This window comes from Neocloeon triangulifer, unplaced genomic scaffold (genome assembly GCF_031216515.1).
Source record: "Neocloeon triangulifer isolate White Clay Creek 2 clone unplaced genomic scaffold, ASM3121651v1 ptg000002l, whole genome shotgun sequence".
NCBI lineage: Eukaryota > Metazoa > Arthropoda > Insecta > Ephemeroptera > Baetidae > Neocloeon > Neocloeon triangulifer.
In genome coordinates, this window is record NW_026775545.1 from 2,744,768 (window position 1) to 2,770,553 (window position 25,786).

Sequence of the window (25,786 nt, forward strand, 5' to 3'; positions counted from 1 at the left end):
ACTGTTCGAAAACAGGAAGTTCGCTGTAGTCGTAATCCTATTGCCATTTATCTGTAACTCTACAAAACTGTGAACTATTTACTTTTATGTTTAAAATATGTTTAAACTATTTTTCAAATTATTGATTATTGTTGTTGCTTATTTGTCTAACATATCACATTGTCAAAATTCAATTCTTCATCGCTTTTATTGTATTATGGCCCAATATACAAAATTACACTCATTGCCAGTCGCATATTTGAAAATGAGACAAAGAAGAATAAGAAAAGAAAACCATATCAAAAAATTTGTGTCATGTATGAATGAAAACATGAATAACTTATTATATTAATTTGTTTAGAAAATACACCATAAAAAGTGGGAAGTGAACATAACGTTTTGATTAGCAATTTCATTCATAATAAATACAACTCCGTTTCAAAATAAATATTTCTTTCCACAGGAAATCAATAGCACTGCGATGAAAATTTTACTCATAAATCTAGTTTGCATGATAGACACTACAAAAGGGAACCGGTTGCTTAAACGCAAAAGCTAAAATATTATTTTTCTATAGTCATATCATTTCAATATAATTAAAATATTTTGGGTATGGTAATTGCATTTTATATATTATTTGTATTAAATAATATTTAGTTTATGTAGTATAAATTATTATTTTTTTATAGTGAAACTTATATTAAATTAACAACGAAAATTATAATTAAAATTAGTCGGTAAACATTACAAAGAGTTATTTTTGTCATGTTAGTGTCACACTGCAGCTAAAATCAGCGTGTTTGGCCCATTTTAATTATTTCTATGCTGTCAAGAATGTCAAAGGCCTGAAGCGTTCAAAAAATATAATTCATTAACACGAATATTACGAATCATAATGACCAAAGCTTTGCAATAATGAAATATCACCGAAAATAATAATTTGATATGTTTCACAATCATGTAGCCGCAGGATGTGGAAAAGTACGCGTGACTTTTCCCGGTCAGAATGGCGGAAAAAATTTATAGCTATCATATTGATGCGAGTTTTGCCAAACTAGGTGTTATATAATGATGAAAACAAAACATTTTCAAAAAGTCATCTGCAATCACAACTTTACTATAATTTAAATTATTAATTAATAATTATCAAATTTAATAAAAAAAAAGCATTGGAGAGGAACAAATTTTTAATTTGCACATTTTTGCTGCGAATTTTTTCTGAAACTAGGTTTGACGGATGGTGTATAAATAAATATCCGTCGCAGCTTCTGCTAAATTGCAGAAAAAAAAACGTGAGGCGCATCAAACGGCGTCTCCGTCAGCGGCGGAGAACTTTCGTACATATCAAGATCGTGGCTGGCCAGGAATAACCGACTCTTTATTGGAATAAGCGGCACGACCGCCGCATTCAACTCCAAAAACACATCTTTCAAGAGCACTCTGCTTGATGTACATCGCTCAAGTATGAGAATAATAATCGCTCCTTGTGCGACGCAGACAGAATTTTGTAAAAGTTCAAAATTGATTTGGAAAAAAGGTTAAAATTTGACTAATTCAAAACTTCAGCTGTAAAACGAAATCAATAAAATCAAATCAAATATTTTAAAACACTGATGAAATAATTAAAGTTTAAAAAAAGAATGAAATCCACTTCAATATTTTTCCGAAATAAATTTGTCAATTATAAATTCAACGTTTTCTCTTGATTCTCATAATTTTTAATTTTGATCGTCTCTGTTGTGGCATTTAGGATGAGTTTTTCTGTGTCACGCTGATTGTGAGAGATGCAGCCGGCGGGGGAGACAAAGGGTTAACGAGGCCGCCATCGGCCGGGGCGCCGAGGGGTCAGTGACAGCGGCGGGAAGAACAAGTGGTGCTCGAGGCGGGGGCGGCGCGGGGGTGGCGAGCGTGCGCCGTGAGCGGGAGCACCTTCTTGCCTCGCGCGCGCCAGCATCCCGCCAGGATCAATGATGATGGGCTGGAGCCGACCGACCCTCGATCGCTCGCTCCAAAACACACGCCCCCGCACTGCCGCCGCTTCCTCTGCCACAAACAACCTTTGGTGTCCTTCGGCGGCCAGGGTCGCACCCCTTGCTATGTGAAGCGCCACCCAAAGTCAACGCGACCACAACAGGTACTGAATTTTCAACTATTCGGCCTCTTTCATGGGTTAACTAATGTTCAAAAAGTTTGTTCTTCTACTGGACCAAATTTATTTACAGATTCTTCCATTCATGATTGATTTTATTAACAACAGAAATCAATTCAGAAAACCAAGGTCTTTGTTTCTATACAATTTAAAAAATTAAAATAATTTGCTCTAACACAAAAGAAATACTAAAAATAAAATGTAAACAATAATTTATTCCAAGAATTTTGATTTTTAATACTTTTGAAACTTTTTTGTAGTAATTAATTAGTATTGAAATGTTATTTCTACAGTAAAATAATTTCGTTTGTATGTTTTACGTTGATTATAAATTGCATTTTAAATTAATTTGAAAATATTAAGCCTGCAAAAATTGTATTCAATGGAGCTGTTCTTAAATTCATATAATCTTTCGTGATGTATGGTGGATGCTCTTTGTAAGCAAGGCTGACTTGTGAGTGTGATTTATCGATTGATTGGCGAAGCTGTCACATCACATGCATGCCCACTCGTCTCTGCTCTCTTTCATTCTCTCCGGACTGAACAAAGTAAATTTTGGGCGAAAATGAAGGAAGGGTCCGGCGGCCGAGATTGCTGCCTGGGTCACGCGAGGCCTGCCACTCTGCTCTCTCGGTCTTGAACAAAACGGATCATTTTCGCCAGGGAGGAGCCGCCACGCTTGCTTGTTTAGTTCTGCTTTCGAGGGGTTGAAATGATAACGCACGCAGACGTGTACCTCTATTATTACTCGAGGCCACTCTCGCAAATTGGCTCCCAATCGAGCAATCAATCGCCAAGAGCTTTTCACACAATCCGGCTGTGCCGTTTGAAATAATACAAAAGTTTTAAAGTGGTAGTTTTCTCTTTAACTGATTTTAAACCGATTAAAAGAATTTTTGTTTTAAATTTTGACTCCGAGAAATTTCACCAGCACGATTAGCTGAAGAAGTGTGAAAACAAAGACTCACTTCAGAAAGAGAAAACAATCACTCGGCTCTTTTCTCAGCCGTTTCGTTTTCTTCTCTCTCGCTACAGTTTTTTTAAACAAACAGAAAGCAGACGGGTTTCCATCCATAAATCCACGCGTTTTCGCGAGCCACCGAAGAAGCAAAAGGATTCATTTGCAGCAGTCGGTGTTTTATCTCTATTTCCAAACTGACTCTTGGTATGTGTAGGAGCGAGGAGAATTTCATTTAACAATCCACAAGTACGTCGCTGGATCGGTTCTGGCCTAATGCCAAGTGAGCGAATTTTCGGCGCACATGTGTGTGCATCTGCTGGAGGCAAAGCAATATTGAGTTCTTCGGTGAATAAGGAAAACCACGCTCGTTTCATAGTTTGTTTCTACCTGCCTGATGTAGTGATATCAATTTTGGTTTTGAAATTCCCTCGAAATTTTAATAAAAATGGAGCTTTAAAACAAAAATATTTGAACGGGAATTAAACGATATTTTTTAAAAGGAATAAATAACAGTCTAACAATAAGTTACAAAATTATTTAAAAATAATATTGATTGGCTTTAATTATTAATTACATTAAAATATTATAAAACTGTACTTAAAATAATTCTTCTGTTGAGGCCAAGTTTTATTGCAAAATGAAGATTGGGCTGTCATAGAATTGCTAAAAACATCTGTTAAACCAAACTAAAACAAGAAAAAAAAATTTATTATTTGGGCAACAATTTTTTCAATAAACTTTTATCTTGATTTCAGAATGGACAGAAGAGAGTCTGTAGACGACAGTCTCACAGACCAGGCGGTTCCGATTCCCATTCAAATTTTCCTATGGAGACAGACCAGGTTTTTACAAAAATTATCTTAATATGTTTATATGAAAAATAAAAAACTTAATTTTCAGTCCATTCATCAGACCAAAACTAGGAAAACTCCATGAAACAACGTGCTTGGTAAGTAATTATATTTTTCTTTAATAATCCGCAGAGATGATGCTGTGTATTATAGGGCGACTGTATAAATTCACCAGAGTGTGGATATAACACTTTTTAATTGTAAATAACATTTAATGTTTTCCCAGTAAAACCATCTATATATGAAAAATAACATAATCTTTTGAAAATAATCTCTTCTTTCTCTCTTAAAAATTCAAAAACATTGAAAAATGCCACTTTTTGTTTGTGTTTTCATTTAATTCGGAATTTGAACAGCTGAAGGTCGCGACTTTATCCCGGCCGGGAGTTCTCCGAAAATCAATAAGGAGAGCGGCATTTCCATGCATGCTATCTTTCTCTTTCTCTCCTCGTGACATTTATTTCACCTGCCTACACGGTGGATTCGCGCATACACACGTGTTTGTTCGTTAAATACGCGCGGGCGGCACATTGTTCCTCGTTTTTCTATGTCTATGGATCAGCAGCAGGTCCTTTTGTGCCCTTGTCAGGGCCAGTCCACTGCCTGATACGGATCAGCTTCCCATCAATAACAAACACACGCCAACGCCGCCCCCCCCCCCCCCCCCTGGAAAATTCATCCTCAACTTCGATCGGCCGGGAATAAATCAGATGCAATCCGTGCCGTATTTTATGGTTCCCACAATCCAATCATTTATTAATGAGAATCTTTTTAACGAAAATATAATGTAATAATATGTCCAAAAATTTATTAATTTGAAAATTTTTCTGCTTAAATCTTAATTTTATTTAACTCCAAAAACAATCAACAATATAAAAATAAGTAATAATTTATTGTACTATACTTTATTAATTATTTAACTATTTTGCAAGACCATAGGAACAATATATTTATTTTTTGAAAATTAGCCTCATTGTATATAAATGTGCTACTAATTGTCTGTGCCCGTCTCTCTATTTGCGCTCACTGCAGTTTTGCCAAAATGCACCAGGACATCATGTAAGTCTGCATGCGTATCAAAACTGAACCTGTTTTTTTTTCGGACAAACATCCGCTTTAAATATGTGCAAAATAGCGTAAATTTGCTTCAAAAAATCTGGCAACATAACATAAATTTATTATTATTATTATTATTTTCAAATTGTTGCCTTGTAAATTTTTGCAAGAGTTAAGAAAATCCACCGTCCTCCTTGAGTAGGTCTTTTATAATTGCACTTTCTAATAATAAATCCACTTTATCTTGATCCTTAGGAGCTGAAGGAGGCCTGCAAGGTACGTAAAAAATTCAAGCACACATTCAAGAAAATCTCCCCCTATTTCTTTCCATGATTTTTTTTATCGGAAAAAAGACCCAATCAATCAAATTACGAGAAATACCATTGAATCACGAAAACTCGGCGGCTCATTTGAATGTCTAAAGGAATCGGTGAGCGTGACTGATGATTTTATTGGATTCAACAACCTCCACTTTGAATAAATAGCATTTAGTTTACGGAAAAAAGACTGTAAGAACAAAGGCTAGTCTTACTTGTTGGTATTGAATTCATTTAAATATTTGTAAATATCGAGTAATTCGAGAAATAATTTATTAACTTCTCATTCAAAGGAGGTTTTCTTTGATGAAATAATTTTGCTAATTGAAAAATAGCTCTAATAGTTTTGGCTGATATCTTGATAAAATTAAAGTATTGGAGCAGTAATAATTATTTTATTTATTTTGAAAAAATAAAATCAAAGGGGTTTTCAGCTTCAATTCTGTAGGAAGAGAGCGTAAACCGTTAAAATAAGTCATTGCGGGCAGGCAGTCGAAAATAGCTGCCTGTATAGAGTCTGGTCAGCACGCAGAAAGTCATAAAAAGTTATGACACATGCACACCGCGTGGAGCAGTTAAATTCAAATATGGGACGCATTCGGAGTTCAAATGAGCCGCGCACGGATGGGTGGGATCGCCGCAATAAAAAGGAGCCCTTTTGCCGGTTTGTGTATAAAAATATAAATACGTACACGATTAGATCGAATATGTGCGTGGTGTGCCGTTGGAGGAAAAGCTGCACGAAATATATATAAAATAGAGCACAGCTTTCACTTTTTCACCCCGTAAAATATGTGAATATAAAGTAGTAGTGAAAATTTGATCTATTGAAGATATTTCCACAATCATTCAATCGAAATGTTTTGGCGGAATTCTGATTTTTATTTTACTTCCAGTCCTTTGAAAAAGTTCTGGTGCAAAACATCCAGTTTGGCTTGAGCCCAAGTCTCACCGAAGCCATCAAAGCCGTGCCGAGATGGAAGTTGGTCCAGGCCTCTTTTCCGCACGTCATGCACTGCGCTGCCGCGCTTCTCAGCAACAGGTCAATTTCTTAAATAGTTTTAATAAATTTCATTAAAATTTTTCATTCAAGGCGAGAGAACACAAGTCTGCAGAGTTTGAGCGCCGCCGAGACGAAACTTTTGTACACCCTTCACTGGATCATTTTGGACGCGGCCGAGGAATGTGCCAACGACGAAATGGAGAAAAACGTGTCACGCACTCAAGCGTCAACCGCTCACTATCTGTTTTCCATCCCTTCAATTACAGTAATTTTAAAATTACTTAAACAATAATTTAATTGAAAGAAAATAGGCATTCGATATTAAAAATCTATATTTTATTCAAAAGAAAAATTTTAATCAAGGTTTTTTTCAAGATTTTCAACACTTTTTTATTGGCAATGAGAGAAAAGACTTGTTTATATTTTATTAAAAAAAAATTGATAGTTTGGTAGTAATAATAATATTAATTTAAAAAAATAAAATACAAAATTGAGTCACTTTTTAATTTTTGTTCATATTAATTTCTTATTTTGAATTATTTGTAGCTCCTGAAATTAGTATTTCTAGTAATGATCAGTTTTTTTTAAATAATAATGAAAAAAAAACCCATTTGCAATTAGGGTAAAGACCCTTCTTTACTTCCAGTGCCATCCTCTTTTATCTGAAAATATCCGGATAAAATTTTAACATAATTTTCAGCTCTTTGTGTATCTCTTCGCGCCTCTGTGCCATTTGCTAAAGGAGCACGACCTGCAGTCCTTTCGATTGGAAAACGGAATCAAACTGTGGCAGCCACTGTGGGAGTACAAACACCCCACGGCGAAGTGCTTTGCGGCTCTGTGCAAACCAAGACCCCTCAGCAAAGGTAACGCTTCCACCCAGCACTCAAAGTCATTCGGCGACGTCTTTACCGGAACGAGTAAGCGTCTAATTCAAATTATTTATATTTATAAAATCAAACCCAAAATTTATTGAAGATTCAATAATAAAAAAACAAATTTATATTTATTCACGAAAATAAAGTAATTCAAATTTTCAGGGCGCGCTGCGAGTTTGGAAAGTTCTGACAGTCCAGCAAGTGGACAAAGTGGGACTGAAAGTGCCAAAGATAAGGGAGAAGATGTAAAAACCTTAAATTTAAGCAAAGCATCAAATAATTATTTAATTTTTTTAGAGCCCTTGGTTGTCGTCACCTAAGGAAACCGTCTTTCCGGAAACGATCCCCGAAGAAAGTTCGAGCACAGAGGAAGAACACATGGTTATTTTGAAGCTACCCTCTTTGCCAGACGCAGACGGACTTAACAAAGAGCACTCTGTTTACACAGTAATGAAAAAAAAAAAATTAAGTAAAATCCGCTGAAATTAAACACAAATTGCTTTTTCAGGCTCACCCAAGTCTATTTCAAGTAAAAAGCGTTCCAAAGGAAGTGAAGCAACTGAAGCCTCATCCCAAAGTGTAATTTAATAAAAAATGTTCCAAATATTTTATTAATTAATTTTTTCTTAATTTTAGCCCAACTGAAAGTTTACTGGCTCCACCAGGAGGCATTCCGAGCAAGCAGTTAATTGCTGATTTGACCGCTGCAACTTTTATGGATGTGGCTGTACTGAGGTGCCTCTTCATTTCGCAATGGTGCGAGGAAGGAGTGTATTGGGCTCTGCAGTACCTTTATCACAGGTAAAATACATTCCTGCAGTGATTAATTAATAAAAAAAAATTAAAAAATATTACAATTCTCAGGCTGAGGGAGATAAACGACGAGACTTCGACCCAATTCCAGCCACGAAGGAGGAGCAACTCCCTGCCCATTCCCAAAATCGAAGTGTCAATTTACCAGAGTCCAGAGATGAAGAAGAAAGAATCAAAAGTGCTGGTCGATTACTCGGACGACTCATTCAGTAATTTGATTGAAAATGTTTTAGACAGGAAATAGTAGGATTATTTTATTTTTGTAGCTTCAAAAAAGCAGTGCCTGTCAGACGAAACACCAAACATGAGCCGGAGGTCAAGCGAAAAGGTGAAGAAGAGAACGAAAATCGCCGATTTGCGGGCTTTTGTGGAAACCAAATTGCTTTCAAAGTCGGAGAAAACGTTGGAGAAGATCGGACAGGAGGATGGAAAACTCGATCAGGTAAAATTGAAATATTTTATTATTTAGAATAAATGTCCCTATTTATTAAAAAAATCTATTTGTAAACTTCTGACGTGCAGGTTGCATACTTCCATATTTTGCAGGCGCCTTAAAACTAATCCAATTTATGTTTTAAAAATAATACAAAAAATTATTTTCTATTAGGAACATGCGAGTAGTCTGGACACCGGCGATGACAATTTGGTTCCCCGACCGTGCTCAGCCCTGGCCAAAATCGGTGAGCCTCGATTTGACAATGAGGCAAAATTCATCAAACCAGCTAGCAACCTTGTGAAAGGGAAGAGCATGCCCAGTCTGAGGTAAGAACTAACAAAAATTCGCGGCATAAATCATATTAAACATTCCTACTGATCTATTCTAAGCATGAACTAAAATTTACGCTCTACTGTCACTACTTCCAACTGTAAATAACTCATCAAACTCTGAAAATCACTCAAAATATTACGTCCCTTGAAAAATTGGCTGGAAAATTTTAATGGAAAAAAGTTCAAAATTATATATGAGAAATTGTGAGAGGGTGTCCCCGAAATCGTGGGCAATTCTGGCCCCACTACGCTCTGTCACTTACTGTTTCTCTCTCTCTGTCTGTCCTAGCTGTTTAATAGATGAGTTAGCAAGTGCAGGGTAAGTCATCAACTTCACGCCTCTCTGCTTCTTCAACTTCTTGTATTTGCTTTCTCGCTTCCTCACACTCTGTTTTGATTGGCCCTCTACAACTATGATGTTTCATGCTTTGTCTCGATTGATTTGTTCATTTCGACCACACTCATCATCAGCCAAAAACACACCTACCCATTGCAGTAGATTTCCGCAAACTCGACATTTTTTACATTATTAATTGCAAAATTTACGTTGAGTTTTTCAGTGGAAATTTGAAATCATTTGCGTCGGTAATTAATTTCAGCGAGATGGAAACTGGTGATTTTATTTTGAAATAATTTAAAACTCATAATTTTCAGGTACATTAGCGACCTGAGCCACATGAAACAGATGAAATTACCACAACCGCCGCCGTCGGCCATTCCTCACCCCATAATTACGGTCACCGAACACACGCCAACCCCTTCACCCGACTTCACGCGCAGACAGGAACATGTAATTTTCTTTAGAATTCAAATTAATAATATTTAAAATTTTAAATCTCTTTTTTAGGGCTCAATCGACAGCCAGTTAGACGCCCTAAGTTTGCAGGGACGTCAAGGAGCAGAGAGGAAATCAAGCCTAACCAGATCTCAAACTGATTCTAACATCACGTACTCCAAGGAAGAAACATTAGAGGCACCTGGATCGGCTAAATACATTACAAAAGATGGGGACATAGATTACCAAGTTGTCGTCAAGGTATAAAAAAATAATTAATTACTTATTGTTATATAATTTGGAACTATTTTTGAAGGCTGTTCATGCTGCCTCTCAAAAAGATGGAATTTGCACTTTGAGGGTTTGCGAGGTGATTTTAAATTTGACTGAAATGCTGATGGAACTCGGCGTTTTGAAAACAAGCACCAGACACTTTGAAGGTCTCAATGTCAATAGTGATCCCAAAAGTGAGTTTTAAATTTACAAGTTTCGTTAAAATTTGAGAGGGAACAAAATTTATATTCCACACTAAATTTAATTAAATAAAAAATATACATTTTTCAACATAATATTAATTTAGCAATGACCCCAGCTGCATCTGCGTCACCAATGCCGAGCAACAGTGCCCTCGCTCCAGCTCCGGCGCACTCGGAAGAAAAACCGGAGGAAGAGCAAGTCTCCATAGCGCACACTCTCCTTATGAACTGCGTTGTCAAGTGAAAAATTCCACACAGATAAAAAAAAAAATTGAAATTATTATAATTTTTATCTAGAGTGCTGAAGCAGCTGGGCTGCCCGAACGGTTGCTCTGACAGCCAACGAGGGCCGCCTGCCGACTTCCTGAGGTCTCAGGGTCAGTCGATTCTGTCCAAACTGCACCGCGCCAGTCATAAGCAGTTCACAAGATTCTTCAGGAAATTCGTTCAAGAACAGCCCATCGGCGAGTTGCTCGACTTTTTCCACGCCTACACTGGGTACTGTGTGGACCCTGGCTCTCTCCTTTCACCTCTCAGTACATTTCCATTTTTTAATTGATTCAATTGATTGATTGATTTTCAAAATAGATCAAAAGAGAAGCGCGAGTAAAAGTCCAGACATGAGTTCAAACCAGACGGGTTACGCAAACAACTTTGGGGCCAGTCTTGGCGGCGCTGGCGGAAGAGGCGTCGAGGGGCAAATTTTGAGTTGCGTTTTCAAATGTCTCATTACGAGACTGGTGACCTGCATGAAAGAAATCAAAACGCAAGAACACTTAGTAAGCTTGGCAAATTAATGAAATATTTAGAATTTGAAATTTTTACTAAAATTTTAGGCTCTGTATTGTGACGTGCGTCAGTTTGTTTTGTACATTAAAGAGGCGCACGGAGGTGTTTTCCGGAGGGTGGTTTTGAGTGCTTTGATTGATGCAGCGGTCAGGCCGCACAAGAAGGAACCCGAGCCGCAAACTACCCGCGTTATCAGGTAAATTTTAAATTTTTGGGCCAAATATTTATCCAAAAAATGAGCCAAATTTTCAAATAATTAAATGAACCCAAGAGAAGTGAATAATTTGAAATGTGTTCAATTACACAGGACAGCCAGCCAAATGCAAATTAATGCCGACTCCACGGTTGTAAGTTGAAAAATTACTTCACTAAAAAGCAGCTGAGCAGTGCATATATTATAAATATTGAGTGACTTACTATAGCTGATTGATTGCATTCGTTTTTATCTCAAACCAGAACTTGAGCCCTGTCCTCGAGTTCGTCTGCTGTTGCATATAATTTCAATTTCCTCTCGCTCTTCAGTATTATACATAATTACCATTATTATAATTATGAATAATTTTTCAAATAGAACGCTTTCCCTATTCACTCTGTCTATCTACTCATCTACTCTCTATCCAGTCTCTTTGCCGTTTGTAAAGAATCTTTCTCGTGAATGCGTGCTGATTTCATATAATTTTTCAACTTCCACACCCGATTCGCTTTGCCAACGTTAAAGCTGAGTCAAATCTGTGCCATATTGCAAGAAAAGCTAGCACAATAATCTGCATTTTCCAAATTAAATAAATTATATTTTGCGTGTTCCTATTTTTATCTAAATTTTGGAAAATAATTAATAAACTTTTTTGTGCTTGCTTTCTTGCTTCCCTGAGGCCCCGATAGCCCCCCTCAGTAGCCCCTTGAACAGTTTGAGATCGCCCCCCGTGTGAACTAGAGCTAGCACCATTGTGGGCATGTGTTCAATTTAACAGACATGTCCACGGACCGGCCGAGGACCAGGAGGCGTCCACCTCGAGCGCGGCCGCAGCACCCTCAGAGCCGTCCTGCACTATCCCCGACGAGAACAGAGCAGCTTCCGGAAGAAAGTTCCTTTTTAAAAAGAGGAGCACTTCTTCTACCTGCGCTGTACGGCTCCGTGATATTCATAGGAATTCTCATCTGTTTATATATAAATGTTTCAAAAAAGCCTTGCCGAGAAAAATCTTTCAATCGCTTGGTTATTTTGATTTATTTTTCATGTTTGAGTAGAAATCTTGAGTTTGCCTTTGGTAGAAGTAGCAGTGCATGGTGTGCGCTTTTGTTGTAGTGAGTTTCGGAAAAAAACTGCACAGAAAATGCATTTGACGTCTTATTTGTGAGAAAATGCTGGATTAAAGAATTTTAATCAATTTTTCACATTGAACTGCTTAAAAATTATTCAAAGAATCCAACAGCATTTTCTCACAAAATTATTTTTGTTTGTGGTTTAAAAATTAAGACCTACAATGCGAATAATTTCAGAGCCTGTTGGAAACTGAACTAGCCGAAGAGCCGATTAAGACTCAAAGCCCGTTGAGCAACGTGCGCCGCAAACATCACATTCTCACCCCGCGCCACAGCGAGCGAAATCTCGGAGTCGAATTGCCTGTGCCAAGTCCCTCAGTGAAAGGCGTCCAGAAGGGAGGAAAATTGAGCGCCTGGTTCAAAAGGGATCACTCGAGGACTGAGTCGACGGAGAGTCATGATGGCGGCGACTCGCCCATTGACTCTGGTTTTATCAGACAGTCCTCGCTCGGAATGTACCACTACTCAAAGGGAGCCGGCCGATCTAGCGTTGGGTAATAATTTTTAAATTATTTTTTATTTCTCGTTAATTTATTTAAATTTAATGTTGTTGATCATTTCAGTACCCACGTGGGTCAAACTTTCCAGAAAGCAAGAAGGAAAGTTGAAGACCAGTTGATAAAAATTGGACTGGGAAAGGGGAAGAAAAAAGACGGCGTGATGGAAGAAACGTCCGGCAGTCGTAAGATAAATTATTTAAATTATAATAAAATTTGAAAATAAATAATATTTTAGATTTGAGCCGGAAAAATTCTATGGAGCTTGGTGATCACAGAAGGGAATCAGAATTTGTCGTTTTGAAAGAGAGGAAATTGATTCCCGTTTTGCCCGTTTACAACGGAATGCTGAGATTTTCATTTCTGCTGGAAATTTGTCAGCCAGGGACCGTTCCCGACGCCCAACTGTTGGCAGCTCTTTTGGACTTGGTACTTTGCAAACCAAAAATTGTGATCCATTTTTTGAAGAAATTTCAAATTACAGCCGAATGCACCAGTTGTGTCGAAGGCCTGTCTGCTGCTTGAGTGCTGTTTTTTCGTTCACAACTGCAACAAAGGTCAATGGCCTATGTGGATGCGACTCAACTTTCCAATGTTTCGACCTTCGGTGCCTAGCAGGGGCAGCACGGCCGCTCCGTCGGGCTTGAGGAGGTCGCACATTCTTCAGAGATATGCGGGGAAAATGTTCTATCAATGGGCCGAGGCGATCGGCGCCCGACTCGAGGACATGGTTCACCAGGACAAGCAGCACGTGACCAATGTGGTGGGCATGGTCACTGACGAGACAAAGCAGAAAGAGTTATCTCTTCAGGACGAGGAAGAGGACTTTTTGGATGAGTGTGAGTTTTTTAAAATTTCTTGATTATTTCGAAATATTTAATCATTCCCAAGAAAATGAAATCAACACTCAATAAATTGATTTATTTTTCAAATTGTAATATTTAATTAATTATACTTGGAATACTGAAATTGGGGGATAAACTGGTATATTATAGAAGGATTTAAAGTGCTAAAATTTTCATTTCTAATTACAAGGGTTTCTATAAGAAATTGTTTTTTATCATGATTTTAGAAAACTTCAGAAACGGATATCTAAATTGAAACTTAATTTATTAGAGTTTTATGGAATGAATCTCAGTTTATAGTTAAATTTTTAGTGTTTCAAAATCCTCCTCGTTAATTTTAAGGAACCCACGTAAAATGCCATTATAATTTTTATTTTTAATATTTTTTTCCTAGCGAGTATTGGTCTAATGGGATTGCAATGTCCTTTGGCCTTACGAATGGTTGCTTGCCTGTTGCTTCTTGAAATCACAACCTTCCTGCGCGAAACCTATCAAGCCTTGCCCAAGTCGAGCAGACTGTCAAACAAAGACAGACCGCCAGCAGGATGGGACAAGATTTACAGCAAGGACGCTAACCGGCGCTGGAGCATGGCCCTGTCCTCAATGGGACACTCGCAAACGTCTGCCCAAAGTCTGCAGTCTATTGCCGGAGACAAAGATAACGGTCAGAATTTCGTGCAAAAAAAAAATATTTTCCAAATTATTGATTTCTAAAGAGGGGATTAAAACTTTTCACACCTTAGGTGGCCAAAATTCAGAGCGGAAAATTAGTTTCGTCCTGCACGAGCCGGACAACGAGTCGGAGGGGAGCAGCAATACCACAGTAACAGCACAAGTAATTCAAATCAAATGCAAGACAACGTTAAATTGAATTTTAATCCTAAGGGGGAGGAAGTGGCGGTTGAAGAGAAAAAGAGAGGGTCGGTTGTGGGCACGCCGGCCGCCCCGGCCCCACGGGTGCCTCCGAGCAGACCATACCTGTTGCGTCGAGGCACCAACGCAGGCACCGCAGGCTCCTTCAAACGCAGAAGTCTGAAACTGCGAAGAAACACCAAGGACGCGAGCAGCAAAAGCGAAAACGAAAGCACGGATTGTATGTACAAAAGATGGAAAATTATAAAATTAAATAAAACAATAATTTTTCAGCCGTTTCTGGAAACAATGCTTCGACGGTGCGCCGAACTGATTCAATTCAGTCCAAGCGCAAAGTGAGCTCCATTTCAGACAGGTCGGACACGTCTGACCACGGGGCAGATGGAGCCGGAAGCGGAGGGGAGGAGTCACCGGGGGTGCTCAGTGACGAGCAACCCCCTGAGAGCCCAAGTGATAGTAATGATACAGACGATGGTTGCTGCAGCAAGAATATGCCTTGGATGAAGGTAAAAAAAATACTGATTTTAATTTAAATATAACTTTGAAAAAAAAAATAGCCTTTATAAATTTAAACAGTTTAAAACAAATCAAAAGTGCAACACTGTTTGAAAGGACGATCATTTTTAACTTTTAATTCTTTTCGCAATCTTGGAAAGCAATAGACAAAATAAATTTTTTATTTGGAAGCCAAAATATTCAGCTGACTGACCTGACTGTCTTAAACGATGACCTTTTATTGAGGAAGTGAATTTTTGTTTGAGTTGTAAATCCCATTATAGTCAGGAAAAAATTAAGAAAATTTATATTTTCTGGTAAAATTGTCTTTTTTGGAAATTTTAATTGTAGCATTTTTTTCTGCTCTAAATCGCGAGTGTGGACTTAATTTTTACTAGAAGATTGCAATAAAAATTTAATGATTTCTTTTTCATAGACGGTCGTGCAACTGGCCAACTCGTACAACTTCTACTGCAGCCATCAGGGTTATTGCCACCCCTATTGCTACAGACGTCACATGCGCGCCTGCAACAGACTTGTAAAGTCCGTTCGCAAAGTTTACGGCGAGCAGTTCGGAATCACTGGCGATTACAAAAATCCCTTGATTGAAAAACTAGGCCACCATGAAAAGAAAGACAAGCAGAGAGGGCGCAAAGTTTCCGACCAAACTAGCTCGCAAACGTCACCGATCAGAAGGAAAGACAGTTTGGGCAGAAAGGACAGGTAATCAATTAAAAAAAAATTAAATTAAAAAACCACTTGTATTTTAATTTATATAGGATTGATTTGAAATTCACGCGGGATTCGTCCAGGGATATTGCAGATCAGACTGATAGCGAAAGGGGTAGAGAACCAACGGGGCCACCCCATCCTAGGGATGCGAAAGACGAGCCTCCGATTTTAAAATACATTAAAGCTCATGTAATAACTATAAACTAACTTATTTTTTTGAATAATATTTATTAGAAATTATTTTAGGCGAGATCTCTATTCCATTCGCCACTTTCGGTGTTGCTAAAAGGGGCTGTAATTTTGCACGAGGAAAGCTTCATTGACATTCTGCCGGTCGCGTGGGAACTTCTGCTCGAACCGAGTCAAGAAGTTGCAGCTGCCGCGGCGTCTTTGTTCATTTTGGCCGCTGTTAAGGCGCCAGCCCACGCGTCCAACGTGATGCAGCACTGTTTGCAGCATTCAGACGTGACCACCAGAATTCAAGCCGTTCTGAGGTAGATTTTTAAATTGTAAATATTATTTTTTTTTACAAAAAAATCAATGATAGGTTCCAAGTTCTGTGGAAGTCCCGCTTCCAAGTTTGGCCCAGGATGGAGGAGGGCGCCTATTTGAATTTCAAAGTGCCGCCTCCTGGAATCGAGTTCACGCTGCCCTCGCCGAAAATCGGAATCGAGAGTCTGCCAGTCGTTGACCCACCTTGGATGCCCCAGGTGAAAACTAAAGTTGAAGAAGTGACCATAAGTCAAGAGAGCCATGTAAATTTGTCTCAATTAATATTCTAATCGCATTAAATACAAATGTGCAAATTCAGAGATCGCTGGTGACGGCGACGAAAACGAGGAAGAAGCAGCAAACGGAGCTGATCAAATTGGCTCTTCAAGCCGAAGAGGACAAAAAGCGACAGGAGCGGGAGAACTTTTTGATCACCACCATTCCAATTACATTCCAGGCGGCTTACGAGCCAAGTTTGCATCAGCATGAGGACCATGATGATGGTAATTGACTGATAAATTATATTTGAAATGAAATTTTTTAAACACGCACAAAATATCTTAATTAAGAAAAAAATTATAGGAAGTACAAAATTTTGCTAAATTAGCGAGGAGCTTGCGGCATGAAAACAGAAAATAAATTTACTGAATTATTTCCCAAAAGGTCAACATACATTTTTAGGCCGAGACTTTATATATTTCACTTTGCCAACTTAATTAGGATCGATAAGAACTTGGTTAGGTACAATTTATATTCTGATCAAATAAATTTTCAGATTTGTTTTTAGAAAATCCCCATAACCAACATGTAAATTTTTAAAATTTCATTTCTCCTATTTTGAAAAATGGTGTCTTAAAGCAATTTCTAATGAATACAAAATTTATCATAAATACTAAATAGTAATCAAAGAGTTCCACTTTAAAAAAATTAATTTATTAATTTAATTTTTTTGCAAAAAAAAAAATATAATATTACAATGATTAAATTTTTTTACAGATGAGGAGCAGCAGGACACACAAGCTCGGGCACACACGGTCAGCACCGCACATTCTCTGTTTCCCTCGTGTCTTTGCGCGTCCGTGATTCAAATAATCGGGTTGTTGGACGACGCCGCCGTGGCGCCGGACGGAAGCGCCGTGTACGAGGTGGCCTACCAGGTCATTTGGAACTGTCTAGTCGAGGACAGTGCCCTCTTCCTGCGCTACGTGCTGGAGAGAGTGACCCGCGAAAAGCAAGACTTGATGTTCAAGATTCTGCGTCACCTGATCCGATTTGTGCCAAAGTTGCCGCAGCAGGCGGCGTTCGCCCTTTACAACTACATCATCGGCTACGTCATGTTCTACGTGCGGACGCCGCACGAGGGCGGACAGGAGCTGGTCGGAACTGCCTTGTCCATTTTATGGATGGTATGATGAATAATTTTTATGCTCACGGTGGTAATTGAAGGAAGTTTTCTAAAAGGTGGTTCACAGCGTTCACGGAATTATGTTCAAAGATTTGAAGCAAATTTTGCGAAAGGAACAGTGCGACGCATCAATTTTACTGACAGCAAATGTGCCATCTGCGAAAAAAATTATCGTCCACGGTCCTCAAGGTAAAAAATATGATCTTCAAAATTAATTTAAATTGATTGAAATAATAAAATTTATTAGAGCAAGATGTTGGTGGAATTCCGTCTCAGTTTCCAGTCCAGGAGGACACGCAATTTGTGCAGATTTTGAGAGAGTCTCTGGACTTTTTCGGAATTGACGAGGCAAAGCACAAAGAGTTCTTTTTGGTCGACCACAAAACTCGTAATAAGTTATAATTAATTAAAGCGAATGATATTTAAAATGAATAATTGCAGATCAAATCCACAATCCGAACGCGTACGTGCGGGATTTTTACTTTTTCAAGCGCTCGCAATACCCGCAACTGCAACTTGTGTACATGAAGCCGGAAGAGGCGTACAACGCACTGCAGAAGCAAGCGTTCATCTTGAAATTTGTGGAAATCGGAAAGGTGCTACTCACGTGGGCCATTCTTAAAAACGTCGACATGGTAATTCAATCCGTTTTATCTAAATTACATTAAATTAATTTTATTATTCAAAGGTGGTGCAAAGAGTGGTTTTTCTGCACGAGGAGTTAATGAAACTGCCGTCGTTCCCGAGAAAGGCGCTTGAATCTGAGCTTGATCTTTACAAAGGCGGAGAAATGGGCAAGGTATATTTATCATTTTACAAAATTACATAAAAGTACAAATATTTACTAAAATAGGAACTGCTCGGCTTGGACATGCTGCACAAATTTATGTGGGTTCGTCTGATTGCGAGAATGTTTGAGGCCATGGCCGGAAATTTCGCCTACTCGGGCGACATCCACCTTTTTCTCAACGTGCTGAACGGTTCGATTATTTTGCACAGCGAGTGCGGCTGCATTTTGCGGTACGTAACGGCCACGTACATCAACGCAGCCTTCTACTTCAAGAACATCTTTTCGACCAACGGGTATGTATTTAAAAAAAAAAACAAAAATATGTTTATATTTTGTTATTGAATATTGAATTATTTTTGTCAGATATCTGCTGATCATGCCGACCCTCATGCAAATCTACTCGAACCACCAGACCAACAAGTTGGTCACACGAACCGTTGAATACACGGTCAAGCAATTCTACTTAATGCACCGAAAACCGTTTATATTGCAAATGTTCGGCGCCGTCTCTGCGATTTTGGATACTGATGACGATAGTCAGTTTGGTGACGCGCACAAAGTAAGAAATAATAATAAAAAAGATCGTTTTAATTTCAACAGTTATTATTTTTTTTTGCGTAATTTACATTGACAAAAAAAAAACAATTTTAACTTTTTGATTTTTCTGACAAAATTTGTTACCCTATCCTTTAATTTATTTTTTATTTTTATATTTAAGGTGCAGCCAAACTGCCTATTTAATTTGCTGCTGAGTTTGGAAACGCCATCACCAGATCCTTTGAACATTGGAGAACTGGTCAGAGAGGAAAAGCCGCTGAAAGCGATTGATTTCTGTTATCACGACGAGAATGAAATGGTCACCGTTTTTGACTGCATTTCTCTTTGCGTAATGGTGGTTGCATATTCTGCTGACTCGGTCAGGGGGCAGCAGATGCTGGTAATTTTTTTAGTCTATTTTCTGGTAAATTTCTAATACGAATTTTGCAGATCACTTTGGAAGCAATTTTGCCGTGCTATTTGCAGCATATTCAGCTGCCCTCGTACAAACACAACGGCAAATCTGAAAAGGACATTCTACTGCAGCTCTCCGTTGCAATAAATACTTTGGTCAACAATTGTGAAGGCCTTTCAAAGTACGAAATAGTTTTATTTTTAAGTATATTTATTAATTATTTGGTCTAAACAAAGGAATTATACTGGACCGCAGAAGTCCAGCCCTGACCACAAGGGATCGAGTCAAAGGAATTTCCGAAGTGGGCCATATTCACCTGGCTTTGAATTCGACGAGGACAGTCATTCGAAATACATTAGTGACCATAGTCGAACTCGGCCAGGAAACGAACGAGATCTCGAAGACTCGGAAGTAATTTATTAATTTTAAATTTTACTCAGGAGTACTTTATCTTTATGAAATTTAACTTATTAAGGTTATGCGAAATGAATTTCGACGTCCCAGGGATATTTTGCTGTCCATGGTGGCCGATTTTCTGACCAAATGTTCCGCTCGCTTGATGGAATTGAACAAGAAAACGCAGCAGGAGGGAAAGCCAGTTGAATTAATGGACATAAAAGCACACGTGGTTTGTTATTTTTTCCAAAAAATTTCATTATTTCTGAAAATTAATCTACAGCGTTTGTCGGATATTGCGCATTCCTTGCTGAAAGTTTCCCCGTACGACCCTGATACTATGGGTTGTCGCGGTTTGCAGCGCTATATGAATGAGATTCTGCCCTCGACGGAATGGTCAAATGAGGCTATGCGACCAGCCCTGACAGCAATTCTCAGGCGACTGGACAAAACCTTCAGCAAAATTTACAAGAAACCATCCATCAGGGTAAAACAAAATATTTTCTGCATCAGAATTTTTATAACTGAATTTTTTAATAAAAAAAAATCCAACAGAGACATACAGATTGGGACGCGGCGGCTGGGCTTTTGAAAGGGGTCTACGAAACTATGTCCAAATGCCCTTACATTGTCCACATGCAGCACGTCAAAACTTTGATGAACACATGCCAGGTAATTTTTTCATCACAAATTTCTAACTTAATTAAAAATTGAAATTCAGGCTCTAATTGTGGGAGATGCAGTTTCTACCGGAGTGGTCGAGGGCGTGAGTTCGGCAACGGCGGCTTTGATGAGCCAAGTTCCGCCGCCGCACTTTTGCTCGATTGTGGTGCGACTGATCGCCCTGCAAATTCTCGCCATCGGGGTGAGTTGTCAGCTCCAATTTAACTTCAATGTCCGATCGACATGTACCATAAATAGCTACATCTTGAAACACATTTTCATTATTTTAATGTAGCGACTTTTCAATTAACGGCAATTCATAGCGGTATAACTCGATTTTTCAGGTATTCAGCCACTTGACTATGGTGAGAATTAGCCTGTTTAGAATAATGGACTGATAAATCATAAGAAATATTACTAGAAAATAAATATCTATTACTGATAAATTAACATTCTTGAGATTTGACATTGCTCTCTCATCTGTGACTGACTCAATAATCATTTTTTTGTTCGTGCTACTTTTTTGATACCTGACCGAAACTGTTTCTTGTACAAAAGGAACAGATTCTGGCCTCACAAGTCACCGGACTTTTGAATGTTTTGGTGTTTAGAAATTTTGATGGTTGTCTCTATTGTTAAATTAAATTTATTGGATTCATTCTTAATTGGTGTTCTTTGCCCAACAACCGGAAAAGTCCTTTGGCTTTGAGCCTGATCATGCACAGTTCAATTTTCACCACTGCAAACCTCACGTTTCAGCTCTTGTCATAGTATTTTTCCGAATTACTGATAGAAAAACGTAACTTTGACCAACAACGCTCTTCACCACATCTGTGAACTCTGTCTTTCAAATTTTGTTTACAAATCTTCATAGCCTAACAAACTTTACCATTTTTCTGTGAACCACTGAACTTTCCACCGACTTTACAAAAACTATAGCATACAGCATGTTAATTGATAATTTAATAAGTTTGTTGCTCGAATAGAGTAAAATATCGCATTAATCAGACATCAAAAACCTGCATTTGCAATTTTAGTTCCAATTAGTTTTGCATTTTCAAACTTCATTAGAACTTTTGACGGAACAAAAGATTTGGCATTTCAATGAACCACCATAACAAATACCTGTCTTGTGTGCAAAATGTTTCATGTCCTACTTATTGAACTCTATCATGCTAGAAATCGATTCCAGTTGACACATTACTTAATTAATATCGTGTGTTGTGTCAGCATCTCTATAGCTCACGATAATATTGCAACTTTCTTTCTCACTAAATTTGAAGACCCGCCCGAAATTTTGATTCAAATCTAATCAATATGTGTGAATTTTTAGGAAACTTACTCATTGGAGCAAGTTTGTGGAGGCAATTCGGTATTTCCATCGCACAATAAAACCGAAACGATGCTCATGAATTTGCTCATGCCTCTCTGCATCCGAGTTGGCAGCGGCAGAAAAGGTGAAAAAATTAAGAAAAAAAATATGAATTAATTTTTACTCGCCCCAAATTAGATATGCCACGAATGCGCCAGGCTGACATTTCTTTTGCCCTGACCATTGTTCTGCACGCCCTTCATCCACCTGCGACAAAAACTTCTCCGGTCACGGCTCAAAATATCAAGTCGGCGTCGGAAATGCGCGCCGGAAGCATCACTTTCGGTAGCGGCCGCGACTCTAAAAGACAAACGCCGATTCCAATGTCACTTTTCAAAGTGGCATTTTTGGGTAAATTTGTAAGAAAAGTCGCGAGTTAAAAAATTGAATATTTTTCCAAAGCTTTGAAAACCATGATCGCCTGCTTTGAAACGGAGTTGGTAATGGACTGGCCGCGAATCGCAAGGACCATACAAGAACTTGGTCGCAGAGGAGACTGCAGCCTCCTGTTTTGGACTTTTACTGATTACGTAGTCACGCAGAGGCCACCACTTTACATTTTACTTCATCCTTTCATCCACATGATGGTAAAAAAAATTTATTTCCCGACATTAAAAAAAATGTAAATTGATTTATTTGTACATTTCAGCTTCTAAAGCCTGGCCTCACGGACGCCGAGCGACACCTGCAAAGTCTCATCAAAGACAAACTCGGGTGCACCAACCTCCCACCAAGGAAGGCCAAAGGAGCCGTTTTGGTAGAACTGGCGCACGAAATGAAGGAACTGAAGGAGCAGATGGACGACAGAAGATATGGTAACTCACGAATAAAAACATATATTATGAAAAATGTTTTGCTCACTTTGGAACAGACGAGGGCCGCAAAGGAACCGACCACGGGGACAACATCCCGCCAAGGCCGCACCGGCCGTCAATTATTGAATTGTTCACTGGCGACCTGGCCAGACACCATCACAGGCAGCCAGCAGATAATAGCGGCACCAATTTGGCACCACCTCAGTCTATCCTTCAACGAGGTAAATTAATTTTTCAAATTCAATTCCCTTTGATATTAAAATTGTTGAAGTTGTACAGGATATGTTTTGTAAAAATTGTAGACTATTTTTAAGAGTTTTAATATAAATACGGACCCCCATGCAATCACATTGGCATCAGAATGTATCATAAGCAGGTCACTTCCCTTTTAAATTAAGTATGTATGTACCATATTCCTTTATTTTTTAAATTTTCAAATCCTGAAACCTTCACTTCTAAAGTCGAAACCAAATTTATCATTGTGAACAAATGTCATATATTCATTTGGGGGTGCAGAGGGGAGCGTCAGGTTCTCGCCCTCGTGCGAAAGTGTCGTGACCCCCGAAATCGTGGCAGACGACCAAGCGGCCAACGATGGGGACGAGGAGTCAACTCTGACCCCTCCGACCCCGCAGCCAGAGCACCAGCAGCTGTTGCCGCCGTCCGGGGATGAACACTTTCAAGGTAGCAATCGGTGTCGCCTGCTGATGAACTAGCTTTCAGAAAAATTTCCAATTTTATCAGAAAGATCAATCAAATTAATATATCCACACAAGCAACTAACACTGGTGTACTTTTGTCTCTAATCTAAATGTGGCGCTAGACGTTGCCGGCGTTGCGAATGCGGCCCCCTGAAAGAGCGCTTTTCACCCTGGTGTTTAGTGAACCACCCTTTAGAAATCACAGCATGGCAGATTTATACTAACCGAGTTGAAAATTTTCTCAAGTGCTCAACGATATAACAACAGATTGGCACCGGAGCTGAGCAAAATTTGTGTGTGTTTAAATATTAGTATAAGTGTTAGCACCCGGAAGGCAGGTTACTCAAAAAGCAGCACCTAACTGGAACCCAGTTTAAACATGGCAAATAATTTTAACAAAAGTCGCATTTTCTCTCTTAAGCATGCCGATATTGATGTGCTGTAATGTGATTGCTGCTTGTCAACAGAAAAAAATTATCTTTCAGGCGATATTTTACCAAACAAAACTCTTCATCTTCTGTCTGTGTCCATCTATTTTATGCAAAACAAATTTGTATAAAAAAAATCGCACCCGATTGGTGTTGCATGAATAAAAGCAGCCAGAACTTCAACAATGAAAATGTGTAGGAAAGAGATAATTATTACTGACGTCTAATTGTAAGGTTAGCGCATGTTTGGTGTTGAATGAGAAGCATTATTTTTTTCACTCCATACACTGTAGAAAAAGTAAGAAATTATTAACAAATTGATTGAGATTTAAATTAGATTTATATGAGATAACTTTGATGTTTGATGTTATACTATGTGGGCTCCCATTGTTGTGCATGTTTCAGACCGTACCCGACTCAAAGCCTCAAAACTACGTTTTGTGCCTTCAGTAGAGTTTAGACACACATCAGGTAAATTTCCTCACGTCTTTCTTCTGGTTATGCGCTTTAAAGTTCCAACATTCATGATTCATGCGTTTCATAATTACTTTTGCAAAGATGATCGGTTGCGACTCTGTATATGGATATAAATGAGTCGTCGCCTGTCTCCACTTATATTGGATTTCTATGGGATTGCTCCAAATTGTTGGCAGCTGTTTCTGCTCTTCATGCTTTTTGATCTTTGACTCATTCATTAATTGTTACATTCTCTGTCTCTTTTAAAGCAAAGTATGGCATTTTGAACTCGCATGGTACGTGAGCTTGTGTTCATTATTTGACTCTCTGTCTTTCGAAATTAATGTTGAATATCATCGCATCTTCCAATCACATTAAATATATTCTAAAAAAAATGCACAAGTTGCTAAAAAATGAATATCGAGATTTAAAAAAGGACCTTCAGATGGGTTTCAACCTGCACTTATTTTTTTAATAAATTAAATTGAATTTAGAGTAGATTTTGGTTATGGTTTGTAAATTTAGATATAATACCGCTTTTGTAGAAAATTTAGAATATTCCGCCTGCTTGCCACTCCCTTAGGTAAAATTTTGACATTTTTTTGATCACCAAAACTCCGAAGTCAAGACAAGATGGGAAAAATTTACAAAGAAGTTCTTTTGACGTTGAACTCCTTTTTAGGTGAAACATCTACAACACCCTTGAGCGCCGGAAGTCCAAATGACGAGAGCTCTGGCGAGCACAGCGGACGAAAGCCCCGTCTGCAAAGGTCAAAGGCACAGAGCAGGAAAACGTTCCGTCTGAGAAAAAGCAGGAAATCCAAAATTGAGGTACAATTTTTGCTCTAATAGCCGTTAGCAAATCTATACATTTCCTGTTGGATGTCAGGTTTCCCACATCAAGGTAGACCCCCCGGCCGCAGTGCCCGCCCCAATGGACCTGCAGCAAATGACCCCGCCCTCTAGCGCAACCCTTCCGCCCTGCAGTCCAGCCCTTCAGAGAACCAAATCCAAGCTGTGCCGCGAATTGTCTTACGACGACGACAACTCCATTTCGCAGACTTCCAGCACCTCCGGCTATCGAGAGGCCTACACCGAGCGGTACACCCTTCTGAACGAACTGCCCCCCGTCTTTCCACCCCCACTGGCCTCTCCCGACCATCCCTCGAGCAGCAGTGCTCCGCAAGGAGGCGAGAGTTCCCAGGAGAGCCTCAACAGTGGCGAAGACATGGCCCTGCTGCCGGAACGACCCACTCCGAGAGCGTCGTTGATGGCGCTGTTTGAACACCACCAAGACGAAGACACCCTGTTGTAAAATTAGAATTGAATCCAAAGTTTACACTTTAAACTTAGACCCCACAATTTAAAATTGTTGACTGTTAAAATAACACAAACCTTTTTAGGTATTTGCTTGTGGTTTGGGAAATTTTAGAAATTTACCAGCATAGCTGTGATGGCAAAAAAGAAAATGTAGTCGAGGAAAATGGAAAGAACAAAAAAGTGATGTTAATGCCTATATTGATTCTATGCAGTTGTATGCACACAGCTTGTAAAAGTTGCTTTGCATGTGTTATTATTAAAATAAATTGCACTTGCCCAAAATATATATTATATATTTTTTAATTCTTCACTAACGATACTGATGTTTCTGCTGTTTTAATTTGATGGATTTGTAGAATAAAATAAAATTATGATTTAGAATACTTTGGAAATAATTAAAAAGCTAATAAAAGCTA

At 38.6% G+C, this 25,786-nt stretch overlaps 1 protein-coding gene across 4 annotated transcripts; it reads left to right on the plus strand.

The window, feature by feature from the left end:
- The first annotated feature begins 1,950 nt into the window (after positions 1 to 1,950).
- Positions 1,951 to 25,674, plus strand: LOC132205379 (protein unc-80 homolog). 4 transcript variants are annotated; one of them, XM_059634397.1, is made up of 62 exons: positions 1,951 to 2,113; positions 3,845 to 3,931; positions 3,990 to 4,038; positions 4,973 to 4,999; positions 5,252 to 5,272; positions 6,210 to 6,355; positions 6,407 to 6,581; positions 7,017 to 7,236; positions 7,357 to 7,439; positions 7,492 to 7,641; positions 7,703 to 7,773; positions 7,831 to 7,995; positions 8,059 to 8,216; positions 8,274 to 8,449; positions 8,615 to 8,769; positions 9,065 to 9,094; positions 9,430 to 9,565; positions 9,623 to 9,811; positions 9,867 to 10,017; positions 10,131 to 10,266; positions 10,324 to 10,562; positions 10,615 to 10,805; positions 10,863 to 11,011; positions 11,787 to 11,940; positions 12,316 to 12,632; positions 12,702 to 12,820; positions 12,874 to 13,064; positions 13,120 to 13,474; positions 13,875 to 14,144; positions 14,224 to 14,315; positions 14,366 to 14,573; positions 14,627 to 14,859; positions 15,285 to 15,571; positions 15,628 to 15,769; positions 15,827 to 16,074; positions 16,128 to 16,335; positions 16,392 to 16,575; positions 17,069 to 17,478; positions 17,534 to 17,666; positions 17,725 to 17,865; positions 17,919 to 18,112; positions 18,166 to 18,276; positions 18,331 to 18,560; positions 18,631 to 18,826; positions 18,986 to 19,204; positions 19,255 to 19,400; positions 19,456 to 19,630; positions 19,695 to 19,847; positions 19,899 to 20,102; positions 20,171 to 20,287; positions 20,337 to 20,480; positions 20,623 to 20,643; positions 21,612 to 21,735; positions 21,789 to 22,001; positions 22,053 to 22,237; positions 22,300 to 22,465; positions 22,522 to 22,686; positions 22,982 to 23,149; positions 24,000 to 24,065; positions 24,320 to 24,346; positions 24,733 to 24,881; positions 24,940 to 25,674. In XM_059634397.1, exons 2-62 carry the CDS (start codon positions 3,846 to 3,848, stop codon positions 25,363 to 25,365), a joined length of 10,194 nt encoding a protein of 3,397 aa, XP_059490380.1. In that variant the 5' UTR covers positions 1,951 to 2,113; position 3,845; the 3' UTR covers positions 25,366 to 25,674. The 4 variants fall into 4 exon arrangements, with proteins under 4 accessions (XP_059490380.1, XP_059490381.1, XP_059490382.1 ...); XM_059634398.1 differs by lacking the exon at positions 20,623 to 20,643; XM_059634399.1 differs by lacking the exons at positions 20,623 to 20,643; positions 24,320 to 24,346.
- Positions 25,675 to 25,786: the final 112 nt, after the last annotated feature.